Source organism: Anabrus simplex, chromosome X, assembly GCF_040414725.1.
Source record: "Anabrus simplex isolate iqAnaSimp1 chromosome X, ASM4041472v1, whole genome shotgun sequence".
Lineage (NCBI taxonomy): Eukaryota > Metazoa > Arthropoda > Insecta > Orthoptera > Tettigoniidae > Anabrus > Anabrus simplex.
The window spans coordinates 182,257,545-182,271,377 of NC_090279.1; the positions used below are offsets into that span (position 1 = coordinate 182,257,545).

The 13,833-nt window shown below is 40.5% G+C and overlaps 1 protein-coding gene across 2 annotated transcripts in view; it reads right to left on the minus strand.

The window, feature by feature from the left end:
- LOC136885923 (dehydrogenase/reductase SDR family member 11) overlaps window positions 1-13,833 on the minus strand; it is a 96,245-nt gene that overhangs the window by 20,533 nt on the left and 61,879 nt on the right. The window contains exons 1-2 of one of the 2 annotated variants that reach the window (XM_067158617.2): window positions 7,374-7,561; window positions 3,346-3,553 (exon numbers count right to left, since the gene is read on the minus strand). The exons of the other annotated variant lie outside the window; for it this stretch is intronic. Coding sequence (XP_067014718.2) covers window positions 3,346-3,553; window positions 7,374-7,505 — 340 coding nt within the window. The 5' untranslated portion in view covers window positions 7,506-7,561. Of the gene's footprint in view, window positions 1-3,345; window positions 3,554-7,373; window positions 7,562-13,833 lie in introns of those variants that run through there. 2 annotated transcript variants of the gene reach the window in all.

Below are 13,833 nucleotides of genomic sequence, written 5' to 3' on the forward strand. Positions count from 1 at the left end.
AAATGGACTGCTGTGAAAGGGCTTGATCTTACATTTATTCATTACTGTTTTAGCTTTAGAATTCTTGCCTGAACTTTCACGGCTAGATTTTTCTTTTTTCTCATTTAAAAGAATTGTATCATCATATTAAAACACTTGTCAACAAAAATATCGGCACATTCCTTACACACATGACGCAATGAATTAACATTTAAAAGCTGGACAATTTTCCTCTTAATATGAAGCCTACTAACAGAAAGAAAATCTATAAAATTAGCCTCAAAAACATTCAAAACTTCTCTATAAGCAATACTTGCTATTACTGTATATTAGGGTAAAGCAAATTTGCATCATCATATTGCTTCAACAAAATGTGTACATTTCTTAAGTCACCCATATTTTGTTCAATGCTTGACAACGCATTACAGCATTCCAAATGGGGTAACTTGGAAGACAACCAGCCACACACATATGCATATGTATTTTCCTCAATTAAATCAAACCCACAGATCACACCTACAACAGTACATCGGTATTGAAGGTTAACTACTGCACTATACAATCAAATATGCGTATTATATTTTAAGCCAGTTAAAATATAGGTCGAGCAGGTCAGAAAATTATAAAAATCTCTTTGTCACTGGAAGAATATATATACAAACACAATATTACTTACACTTTTTGTCACGAGTGTAACGGAAGAAAGACCGCGCATTCTTCTCTACTTCATAGTTTACTGCAGCCAAACACAGCACATACCTTTCACCTCATGTTGAGAGGAGATATCAAGGAATGACACACGCTACTATTTAATTATGTCAACTCACTGAAAACGCATAAATAACACCAAAAACTTCACACACAAATACACGTGCTCTTATGACAGAATCAGTAGTTCTCAGGTGAATCCGCTAGAGAGAGAGCTCTAATAGCTGTCCCTCGATATCTCGCAGAGTGTCGCGTATTGTCTCTACTGTATTTGGTATTAAATTAGACAGAAATATCGATATATTGGGCACAAAATATCGAAATCGACAATATATCGGACCTCCGCGACCAATCACGTGGGGAGACCTGTCGCAGTTCATATCCACCTTGAACCCACTCGCGATTTAGCATGGCATCGGTAGAGTACAAATCTTCCCAGATGTCAGCCTTCTTCGATCGTAGGTCTCGAAGCAGATGTATATAGGGTGTTGTTGCTGGAAGTAACAGCTGTAACCTTAGCTCTTCCACATAAAATCCCTCTCTGGATAGCTCATACACGAGCCGGGAAGGAGAATATTTGGAGAGGCACCTTTTCCCAGTTACCTGGCGATGCACTTCGTATGGACTATTTACTATTGCGTGCTTCTGTGGTTGTTCCTCGTGTGATGTGTTGCGTATGAATACGAACACAAACCCGTAGCCCCCGATCTACAGGAATTAGAGAAGCGATTAGGTGGTGATTATTGCTTTAAGAGGAAGTACAATTGGTCAACACACACACACACACACACACACACACACACACACACACACACACACACACACACACACACACACACACACACACACACACACACACACACACACACACACACACAAGGAAGGGCCACGAAGCGCTAACCATTCAGCCAAAGCACCAAAGGAGGCAGATAACTTAACAACATCCATGATTTATTAATATTTCGGGAAAGAGAAGCTGCAGTTAAGGAAAAGGAATTTTGCTCCATTAATTTGACTTCTTCTTCTTCTACCCCTTCGGTACGGCCGATCTTCTCGAACTCTACAGGGGAACTCGCCTCACTCTGGTGTCTCGCTTTTGCTGTACTTACAATTTTCTGTTTCAGCTCTGAAGGCAGAAATACATAATCTGTATATATATATATAATACATATTTGGGTTAAGTGAGTGAACTACGATGTTCCTGACAAGGAAGAAGTGTTCAGTATTTCCTAAAGTCTCTTTCACAAATTTATGCATGAGGAATTACCATACACACGTACTGAAAAAAAAAAAAAAAATGAAATGGCGTATGGCTTTTCGCGCCGGGAGTGTCCGAGAACAAGTTCAGCTCGCCAGGTGCAGGTCTTTCGATTTGAATCCCGTAGGCGACCTGCGCGTCGTAATGGGGATGAAATGACGATGAAGACGACACATACACCCAGCCCCCGTGCAAGCGAAATTAACCAATGATGGTTAAAATTCCCGACCCTGCCGGGAATCGAACCCGGGATCCTTGTGACCAAAGGCCAGCACGCTAACCATTTAGCCGCGGAGCTGGACACATACGTATTAAATTAGGCGGACTGGTGCTCAAGTCTATACACTGAAATAATTTTCTTAAGCCGGGCTGAGTGGCTCAGACGGTTGAGGCGCTGGCCTTCTGATCCGAACTTGGCATGTTCGATCCTGTCTCAGTCCGGTGGTATTTGAAGGTGCTCAAATGCGTCAGCCACGTGTAGGTAGATTTACTGGCACGTAAAATAATTCCTGCTTGACTAAATACCGGCACCTCGGCGTCTCCGAAAACCGTAAAAGCGTAGTTAGTGGGACGTAAAACAAATAACATTATTATTTATTAGTATTGGATTCTATAATTTAGTTATATTATGACATTTCAGTGCTCGAGAAACTACCGAAATTTTCATTAAAACTTCCGAATTTCTTACGTACAATCTCCCGATTTTTATTTGTTGACTTGGCAACGCTGCTTTTAGTCCTCAACTGCTACCACTCCCATCTGCTTTCTTATATGATCATCGGCTTTTAAGGGGTAATAATATTACCCTGACTGAATGTTTCAAATTTAACCAAACTTGCATTTTTTCGGTAAAATCATGATTAAACAAAGTAAGACTAAAGGTATAGTTAACATTACGTGATAGCACAAGATTCGGTCGCCTAAGTAGTGATACTTCCAAAGAGGGCTGCCAGCGGTCGGCGAATGAAGCATGCTTGAATATATTTCATTTTCTCAATAAATAGTGGATAGATTTTGGAAATAACCACACCCCTGAATTTGCAATGTCCATGACTAATGCTGGATGTAGCAACCACTGTGATCCCATTAGAAACAGCGAAGTTATTGCCGTTATCTCGAATGATATTGGTACTCTGGAAAAATACAGATTACGAACCCCTTGAGAACATTATTTAATTCCAATACCTTTAAAGGCCACGAGTAATTTGAAGCGAATATTATAGCTGATTCACTCTGTTATATATTATTTATATCTCGTAGTGTACACATCTTTACTGTAATCTTGTGCGGAGAGTGGTTTGATGTTGAATAAGTGTGACAAAGAACAGGTGAGTGTTTATGTTGAATTTGATCAAACACATTTGAAGTGTTGTTATCGAGCTGATGTGTTCATCAGTTACCTGTAACCTTATCGTTTCCGCCGATGGCCGCGTTGTTGATCAAGATATCGACTCCGCCCAATGTCTCCTTGATCCACTTGAACAGAGCCAGGATGTCTTCTTCCTTACCGACGTCACACTTCTTGGCGTACAGTTTACCGGGAGTCGCGTTGGTGGCATGATACCGGCCTCTGTTCTTTGCCTCCTGCCTTGCTTTGGCCACAGCTCCCTAGAATGGAATAGAAAAAATGTGCCAAATTGCCTCTTGGAAAAATCAAATAATCATTCAAGAAAGGAAACCTATTGATAATGATGAATTTATTTGCGTCTAACGGATCGCTTCCGAGAGATATCTATATGAAATGGGGAGTGGACAAGTGTAGGATTCAGCGCATCGAAAGCGGGAAATTGACTCAGGACCTATCAAACTACCACGAATGAAGTGATCAGTTTTCGAGAGTATGATGAAATGAGGACTCGTTGATAAAAGAGCCTTCTATATGTCTCTCAGTTATGGCCACACAGAAATACACTTGCTAGATAACATCGTGTCACACATTTAGTATCGCTAAGTTCGTGACGTACATTTTCATATTTCCATAAAAAATAATCCGACTGGCTTCTACAGGGGATACGAGTGATCTTCAATCCAAGTAGTGACCAGCTAGAAGTTCGAATGAACAGTCAGTAAGTTCAGGATATAGATAGAGAATGGGTGGCATACAGGAACGCTCACGGGTTTAGTTAGTCCGGTAGCATCGAAACAGTTGCTAAATGAGTACTGGAAATGTCCATTAATGTTACCCATGAATATCCAGGTCATCACACGAAAATGGCTAGAAACACTATTATTCCGTAATTACCACAGATGGGTTGAGCGTACCCAACATACATTTATTTCCCATTTGTTATTTCAGAGACTGTCAGCCCAGATTCCGGCGGAGATACATTTCTAATTAGTAAGCACACGAAACGAAGGATTACAGCGTTTACAGTTTCAAATAGCACAGGCACATGAGACTCAAACAACACAAATAGAATCTTGGGAACTACCGCTTAAAATCGATATGAACGAGTTCGACTGGGTAAAGTCTGATTCAATGCAATTCAACAATATTATCTCCACAATACTTGGCGTTCTTTGTCAGAAGGGCCAACTGATCGAGGTTTCACTTTGAGATACTTAACCTCGGGTCAAACAGCGTCTCATTATTAAGATATCTCATTTTATGCCTACGTGTACCCCAGGGGTCAGTGTTAGGACCCCCTCTCTTTTCTATTTACATTAATGATGTCTCCCAAAACCTAATGCACTGCAAATACTATATTTACGCTAATGATGTACAAATGTACCTCCATACATCTTCAGATCTAATATTTTCTGCCATAGACAAAATCAATCAGGATCTAACATCGTTTTCTTCTTGGTCTTTGAGATGTGGTCTTACGTTAAACCCAGCCAAAACGCAAGCCATCATTCTAGGATACTCGAAACTACTCGCGAAGTTCAATCGACCAGAGATTCCATCTATAAGGTTATGTAATACTAACATACCATTCATGTCATCAGTAAAAGTCCTAGGCGTTACTTTCGATGATGACATGTCATTGAAAACGCATTTCACGAACATCACCCAGGAAATATTCTCTGCATTACACATGCTACGAGGGTATAAATACTTAAAAAAATGCTGGTGGAAGCTCTGGTTTTCCCTCATTTCGTCTATTGTGACGAGATTTATACAGACGCTGGGTGCAAGTTATCGAGAGGATTACAACGTGGTGAAAATGCATGTGTGAGATACGTCTGTAACCTACGGTACTATGACCATGTAACTCCTTCATACAATCACCTGTCTTAGCCCCGACTAGAAATCCGTCGCACTGTGCATACCCTATGCCATCTCCATAAAATCCTTCATTCTTCACAGTCATTTTACCTTACTTCATATTTCAAATACATCTCTTCTTATCACATGCTTAACACCAGATCTACTAATAATTCCATCCTTGCTTTACCTACGCATGGAACTGTTATCTACGATAATTCATTCACAGTAATTGCCAACCGTGAGTGTAACACCTCCTTCCCGAAAGTATCAGAGGGTTAAGCGCTATTTGCACTTTCAAGTGAGCACTGTGGAGACATTTTATGCACCAGTAAGGATCATCTGTAAACCTGATGCTGCTACTCACAACCATTCTATTGTTATGGATGTCGTGGTAGAAGATTAGTAGAAAATTCTTACCCGATATGTTTTTCAAATGTTATTAAAATTTATGTACTACCACTTTTTGTTACATGTAGGATATTAGTTAGAATGTATCCCTTTATTATATCTAATATATTTAATTTTAATTTAATTTAATTAGTATTAAATCTAATTAGTGTAAAGTAGTACAATGCGATATATGTATATTTCACTGCCTGGTTAGATGGAAGAGAAGGTCTGAAGACTTTAATCTTGCCAGGTAAAATAAAACCTTACTAACGAACTAACTACGTGCCTGCCATCTATAGAACCTGTCTACAAATATCTACACGCTGTGAACGACCTCCAGGGAGACCTAATAAGAATGACATGAACTACCTGAAGCTAGCTACAGATTTATAACAAAGGCCCCATAAAGCCGGAGCCACGCTTGACTGCATCACTGTCTAAGAGGCCCGCCTCCCCCTTCAGGGAATGAAAACATTTTAGTATTAGTAGTAGTAGTAGTAGTAGTAGTAGTAGTGTCAGATCAGCGTATCTGTATCGGCCTTGTGAAAACAGAGTTCTGTATAAAGATCGTATGTTAAATATAATCAATCAATCAATCAATCAATCAATCAATCAATCAATCAATCAATCAATCAATCAATCAATCAATCAATCAATCAATCAATCAATCAATCAATCAATCAATCAATCAATCAATCAATCAATCAATCAATCAATCAATCAATCAATCAATCAATCAATCTGTTGTTTACCTAGTCTTTTCTTAAATCATTGCAAATAATTTGGAAATTTATTGAACAACTGCTTTGCTAAGTTATTCCAATCCCTAACTCCTCTTCCTATAAACGAATATTTGCCCCCAATTCGTCGTCTTCGGTTGAGATCCTTTCCACTTTTAAAAACACCACCCAAATGTATTCGTCTACGGATGTAATTCCACGCCATCTCTCCATTGACAGCTTGGCACATGCCACTTGGTCGAGCAGTTCGTCTCCCTTCTCCCAAGTCTTCCCAGCCCAAACTTTGCAACATTTTCGTAACGCTACTCTTTTATCGGAAATAACCCAGAACAAATCGGGCTGTTTTTCTTCCGATTTTCTTTTCAGTTCTCGAATCAAGTAATCCTGGTGTGGGATCCATATCCTGGTCTTACCAGAGACTTATACAACCTCACTATAACCCCTAAAAACCCTCATAACCATATGCAGAGATCTGTACCTTTTATTTATGTGATTACCCCAATGAAGAATGAATGAAAACCTACAACCTCTTTTTCAGTCATTGACCGGGTCAGGGGAGAAATGAATGAATCATAATTATATAGGCTGTTAGTACGATGGGGTCGCCACTCCCAAAGTGATTTATGAATGACTGATAAATGCTATGAAATGAGAATGGAAAGTGTTTCTGGAATGAAATATGACAGGGAAAATCGGAGTACCCGGAGAAAAACCTGTCCCGCCTCCGCTTTGTTTAGCACAAATCTAACATGGAGTGACAGGGATTTGAACCACGGTATCCTGCGATGAGAGGCCGAAGTGCTGCCGTCTACAACACGGAAGCTCCTACCCCAATGAAGATATGGTCTTATATTAACACCTAGGTACTTACAGTAATGCCCAAAAGGAAGTTTCACCCCATGAACGCAGTAATTAAAACTGAGAGGACTTTTCCTATTTGTGAAGGTCGCAACCTGACTTTTAACCCCGTTTACCATCATACCATTGCCAACTGTCCATCTCACAACGTTGTCGAGGTCTTTTTGAAGTTGCTCACAATCTTATAATTTATTTATTAAGCTAGGTTTTAATGCTACATTCTTCTCACCTCTATTTTCTCGACTCGTCGTGCCACAGCTACGACATGAACTCCGTGGTCTTGTAACTGGTAGGCTACAGCTGCTCCTATACCAGCACTAGTTCCAGTAACTAACGCGACACGCCCCGACCAACGCTCCATGATAATACTGTATTATGTACTCGCTCAGACGTTCGGCGCAATGCAACTAATGATGTGAAGGCTACAGCTTATAGCGTGTACACAGGCGTCTTCGCTCGACCTTGAAACATCGCCAGATAGCTGCTTTTTTTAATCACTTATCAGGGGTAACCACTCTACATGAGTGTGTACTTAGAGTGTGTGCCACTAGATGACTGGGCAAGTTTTTCTTTTTCATAATATTGTGCAATAGTGTTAATGCTAAAACTGGTTGAAGTGCTATCCCAATCGCATGTCAAAATTAGTATTAAAAATCAAATACCGGCTATTGGGCAAAATGTGTATGATTTATTTGTTCAAATATAATACAGACGATTTAATAGAGGTTCATTTCGGAGCCTTATAGTTGTTTATATATTTAGTCGTATGGTGATTTTATACAATATATATATATATGTATATACAAGGCAAAATCAAACTTTGATGTCCATCCTTCTCATCTATTCAGTAAACCAGGTGTGAGAGCGAACAAATCATCAGGAGTGCCAGGGTACGAATTAAGAGGACAGCGTTGGACCAGGTGCTCAATCATCTTTTCTTCTAGGTTACAATCTCACATCGGTCCAACTCCACTTGTACCTGAAATAATTGCAACAACCATGCCCAGTGCTTAACCTGTTGATACGGCACCAGAGGTTCTTCGGTAGGTCAAAACCGTTTGGCTTCTTTGTGGGATCAAGATGGTGGGCACTTGTTCCCAATGCTTTTGTTGACCACTCATGCTTCCAGCTTTCAGTTAGGTCAAATCCATCTGCAATGAGTTGACCTGCAGTGACACTTGCTGGTCTTCTTGAATGAAGTCGCTGCTGTGACGGATGGCAGAATTCCTGGTGCAGTGGCAAAGAGGGTAATGCAAAGATTTTCTTAGCTTCCCTTAACAGAGCTTGCTTCCGTCTTAAGTGAGGTGGAGGGATGTGACTCAGCACAGATAACCAGTGACATGGAGTTGATTTGATGGTACCAGTAATGCAACGCATTGTATCGTTCAATTTTGTGTCTACCTTCTTCACATGTACACTTCCCGACCAGACAGGAGCACAGTACTCAGCAGCCGAGTAGACAAGGCTAATGCCAGTTAAAAGTAGACAATCAGCAGAGGCTCTCCAGGAGGTACCACAGAGCTTATGCAGTATGTTGTTTCTTGCGGCGACTTTATGAGAAAGCTTAGTGATGTGCTCTTTGTAGCTCAGGGTTCTATCTAAAGTGACTCCAAGATATTTTGGGAAAGGATTATACCTCAGCTTTCGTCCGTTGAGCAGAACTCTTGGTTTGTAGTATGCAGCACGATTCGCTACATGGAAACAAGAGACTTAAGTTTTTGTTGTGCTGGGGATCAATCTCCGGGTCTTAAAGAAAGTTGACATCATCTTAAGGTCCTCCGTCAGAATTTGTTCACCGTCTTCAAAGTTATTACTCTGTGCTATCAATGCGATGTCATCAGCATATATGAACTTAGTTGATGTTGTGTTTGGTAGGTCATGAATGTACAAATTGAATAGCGATGGTGCTAAGACAGATCCCTGTGGTAGACCGTTATTTAGTTTTCGTTTGTGGCTTTTATTGTTACCTAGAAACACTTCGAATTGTCTTTCACTAAGCATGATAGATATTAGATCTACGATTTCTCGACTTGGTACAACTTGCAGTTGTACGCCTCAAATACGATTTCCAACGGGAAACCGAAAATGAAAGGCTTGTGACTGGGCAGTACCGTATTAATTGTGGAAGGATTTAAATTAAAATAATACTAATTTTAAAGATTTTAGGGCATATTTTCAAGATTTTAGTGTCTTTTTGCTGCCTGTTTAGCAGTTTTTAAATTCGCAGGTATAACAAAAACCTCAAGCTGAAATAATTATAGAAAATTCAAAAATTGAACAAACAAGCCAAATTTTCTATCTCGTAAACATCATCGGTGATAGAAGAAGTGTCCATGAGGTGAAGAAGAGAATATAAAGAAAGCTTTCCAGAGCGAAAAATATATGGTAACCGATAAGTACGTAAATTCGGAACAAGGAATGTATTAGTGCAAAGATTGTCTGAAGTGAACTCACATATGGATGTGGAAGTTGGTCATTGGGAAAACAAGGAATGTATTGGTATCAGCAGAGATGTGGCTACAAAGGAAATGTAAGAACCACATTCTGAAGGAAGTTGGTGAAAAAATGCATATGATCTCTGGGGCACATCATCAGACAGTGTTATGAAAGGAAAAGTTGTTGGGAAGAGGAGAAGGGGACGTCTAAAGAGAGTGCCATTTTGTAAATTTGGCTAAGTGAATGACGCCCCCCCCATGGCACTACAGTCCTTGAAGGGCCTTGGCCTAGCAAGCGACCGCTGCTCAGCCCGAAGGCCTGCAGATTACGAGGTGTCGTGTGGTCAGCACGACGAATCCTCTCGGCCGTTATTCTAGGCTTTCTAGACCGGGGCCGCCATCTCACCTTCAGATAGCTCCTCAATTCTAATCACGTAGGCTGAGTGGACATCGAACCAGCCCTCAGGTCCAGGTAAAAATCCCTGACCTGGCCGGGAATCGAACCCGGGGCTTCCGGATAAGAGGCACACGGGGCCTGCACGAGAATGAGCTGGAGTTAATATACAGAGCTAAGGAGTACTGCTGAAAGCAGTACTTTTTGACAAGGCTTAGCATTTAGAGAATAATTAAATAAATAAATAAATAAATAAATGAGTGAATGTAAATTATCGGAGCTTTCTCAACTAAACAAGGTTCTTCGAGCTATCGCTAGGTTCATCTACACGAGTACAAACTCAATGCCTATTTGAAAATTCTCATTGTACGTCCATCCCTTATCCCGTTTCTCTACGGGGTCGGGTATGAGGCGAGAAGATTCCTCGTAGTGAGATATTATGACCGGATGCCCTTCCTGACGCCTGTCTGTACGCTGCCCAGTTGTAGTGCAGATACGGTATATTAGATAGTATCTTGCCTGTTATATTCGCGTGTATTTTTGGGCAAACGGCAGGTTTAATTCCTATTACAGCATAGTAGGATAAAGTATACAGTACTAATATTAATCTGTCTACGTGTTTCACTTTGTTGGTAATCTTTGAGTACCTACCTACCGGTAGTTCTTGCGAATATCTAATTTTATGCCTAATTGGAATTTTCATTTCTATTTGCGCTTAGTAATAATCTAGGATACGTCTGAACTTAGTTTAAACATTATTGTAGTGTAGTATAGTAACTTATTAGAAATTAGAGTGCCTGTTCTATAATTTTGAATAGTTTTGCGAATTTCGAAATTTAATGGTAATTTTCTTTTCTGTTTGTGCTTGGTAATAACCTGTTGTAATTAGAATACGTCTGAAAGGAGTTTAAAATTATTGCAGTGTATTGTAGTATCTGTATATACTTAGTCTGAACGTAGTTTAAAATTATTGTAGTGTATTCTAGTATCTTATTAGAAAATAGTGTGTTTATCCTATTACTGTGAAATGTTTGTGTGGTATAGTACCGTTTCTGTGGTATCTGTGGTAACTCTCTTAATAGAATTCTGTTGTTGTAATTAGGGTAGCCTTAACTGCAGTTAAGAATTGGTCATTCTTGTGTATTATTCTCTGTTTCCAGTAATTAATAGCAATTTTCATCCTGTTACCGCGTTGTATGAATAAAAAATCGTACAATTAAGTAGTATTGCAGTGTAGTAGTAGTAGCCTAGATTAATTATTGTCGTGTGATCTTTGTGAACTAACCTAGACAATATTTCTTTCCTTTCATTCTTATTTTGCACAGAATAAGTTATCTTATTTTCCCTTTCTTTTCATTATTTAGTAAAGAATGGCTAAGGAATGCGAGTGTAGGAACTGTGGGTGTGGCCAGGCATTAAGGAGTATGAGGGAGGAGTTGGGGAGCTTGAGGGAGATAATTAGGATTCTCTCTGGCCGAGGCGGTAAAGGCGTGCTCGGTTCGCCCGGAAGGACGTGGGTTCGAATCCCCGTCAGGAAGTCGTAAAATTTAAGAAACGAGATTTCCACTTCCGGAGGTGCACATGGGCCTGAGGTTCACTCAGCCTACACCAAAAATGAGTACCAGGATAATTCCTGGGGGCAAAGGCGGCCGAGCGTAGAGCTAACCACTCTACCCCATCAAGCTTTCCACTTCTCCAAGGGGATTCATGGCCTGTACGGAGATGACTTTGCTTTGCTTTGCAGAGGACAGGAAGGAAAGTAGGCCTCCCTCAAAAATGTACAGGATACAGTAGGTGTAATAGAGGGATGGGAAGGAAAGGGGCAATTGTAGAAGACAGGTGGTCTAATGCTTTAAGGGGAAGGAGATTGCAGGCTAAGGGCTCCATTCAGGATCAGAATTCAGGACAGGTATCGGTGAGAAATCGGTACGAGTCACTGCAGGTAGAACAACCGAGGGAAGATGAGGAACAGGGAACTGTTGCCGAGAAGTGTGGAAGTAGGAGAAAGGCAAGAGGTAGGAAAGGGAAATGTGGAGTAGTGGATAGGAAAAGACAGATGGAACAGGGACATGGGATGGAGAAAAGGGAGGAGGACGTAGCTTCTGCAGCTGTCAGGGAAGATGGGACTGACCAGGAAGAGAGGGAATCAAATGAGGTGGGTAGGGTTGAGGCTCTGGTCATGGGGGATTCCATCGTTAGACATGTGGGGAATGTGTGTGGAGGAAAGGGTACCAGGGTAGAGTGTTATGCAGGAATTAGGTTAAGTCAGATGTTGAGGAAAGTAGAAGAGAAGGAGGAGGGAAACGGGTAGGCGGCAGTGTTTCACGTTGGTGCTAACAAGGTAAGACAAGCGGGTATAATAGCAAAATAGTTGGGGATGTGTGGGACCTGGTAAATGCAGCACGGGAGAAGTTTTTTTTTTGCTAGGGGCTTTACGTCGCACCGACACAGATAGGTCTTATGGCGACGATAGGGGGGGGGGGAGTTTAGGAAGCGGAGATTGTTATCAGTGGAATACTGTGTAGGAGGGATACTGACTGGAGGGTGATTGGGTATTTAAATGAGACTATAGAGTGGGTATGTGGGAAACTGAGAGTGAGATTTCTAGATCCTAATGTGTGGGTAGGAGATAGGGATCTGCGCTCAGATGGCCTTCACTTAAACCGCAGTGGTACATATAAGTTAGGAAGATTGTTTAAAAGGGTTATAGGGAGATACCTTCAGGGAAACAGGGTGGCCTAGGGAGCGGTGTTAAGGGAACAGGCAACTGGAAATCAAGTAGGGATGACATAAAACTGTTAGTGCTCAACTGTAGAAGTCTTGTAACGAAAGGAATAGAATTAAGTAATTTAATAGATATATACTTACCAGATATTGTAATAGGAGTTGAATCATGGCTGAGAAGGGATATAATGGATGCAGAATTTTCTCACGGAACTGGAGAGTGTATCGTAGAGATAGGATGGGAATGGTAGGAGGGAGAGTATTCATTCTGGTGAAAGAAGAATTTGTAAGCTACAAAAAGTTAAGGATGACAAACACGAAATTCTAGGGATTAGGCTCATCTTTAAAGATAATAGGCAACTTGATGTCTTTGGAGTGAACAGACCAGGAAAGGGTAGCGCTGACGCTGATTCAGAATTATTTGATAAGATAATCAGCTATGTTGGAAATGATATGGAAAGGAATGCGATAGTAGCGGGTGATCTCAATTTACCAAATGTCAATTAGGAAGGTAATGCGATCGACAGGAAGCATGACCAACAAATGGCAAATAAGTTAATATGGGAAGGCCAACTGATTCAGAAAGTGATGGAACCAAATAGAGGGAAGAATATTCTGGATGTGGTGCTGGTAAAACCAGATGAGCTCTATAGAGAAACCGAAGTAATAGATGGTCTTAGTGATCACGAAGCTGTTTTCATGGTAATTGAAAATAATTGTGAAAGAAGGTAAGATTTTAAAATTAGGACTATTAGGCAGTACCATGTGGCTGATAAAACAGGCATGAGGAGTTTTTAATAAGTAATTATGATCGGTGGAAAACGGTAAATAAAAAAATAAACAGACTCTGAAATGGGTTTAAGCAATTTTTGAGGAATGTGAAAATAGGTTTGTACCTTTAAAGGTGGCAAGGTATGGCAAGGATCCACTATATTATAACAGAGAAGTAAGGAGACAAAGAAGGAGGTGCAGGTTGGAAAGAAATAGAGTTAGAAATGGCCGTGGAAGTAAGAAGAAATTGAAGGAACTTACTAGGAAATAGAATCTAGCAAAGAAGTCAGCTAAGGATAACATGATGGCAATCATAATTGGCGGCCATACTAATTTTAGTGAAATATGGAATGTATGTATATGTA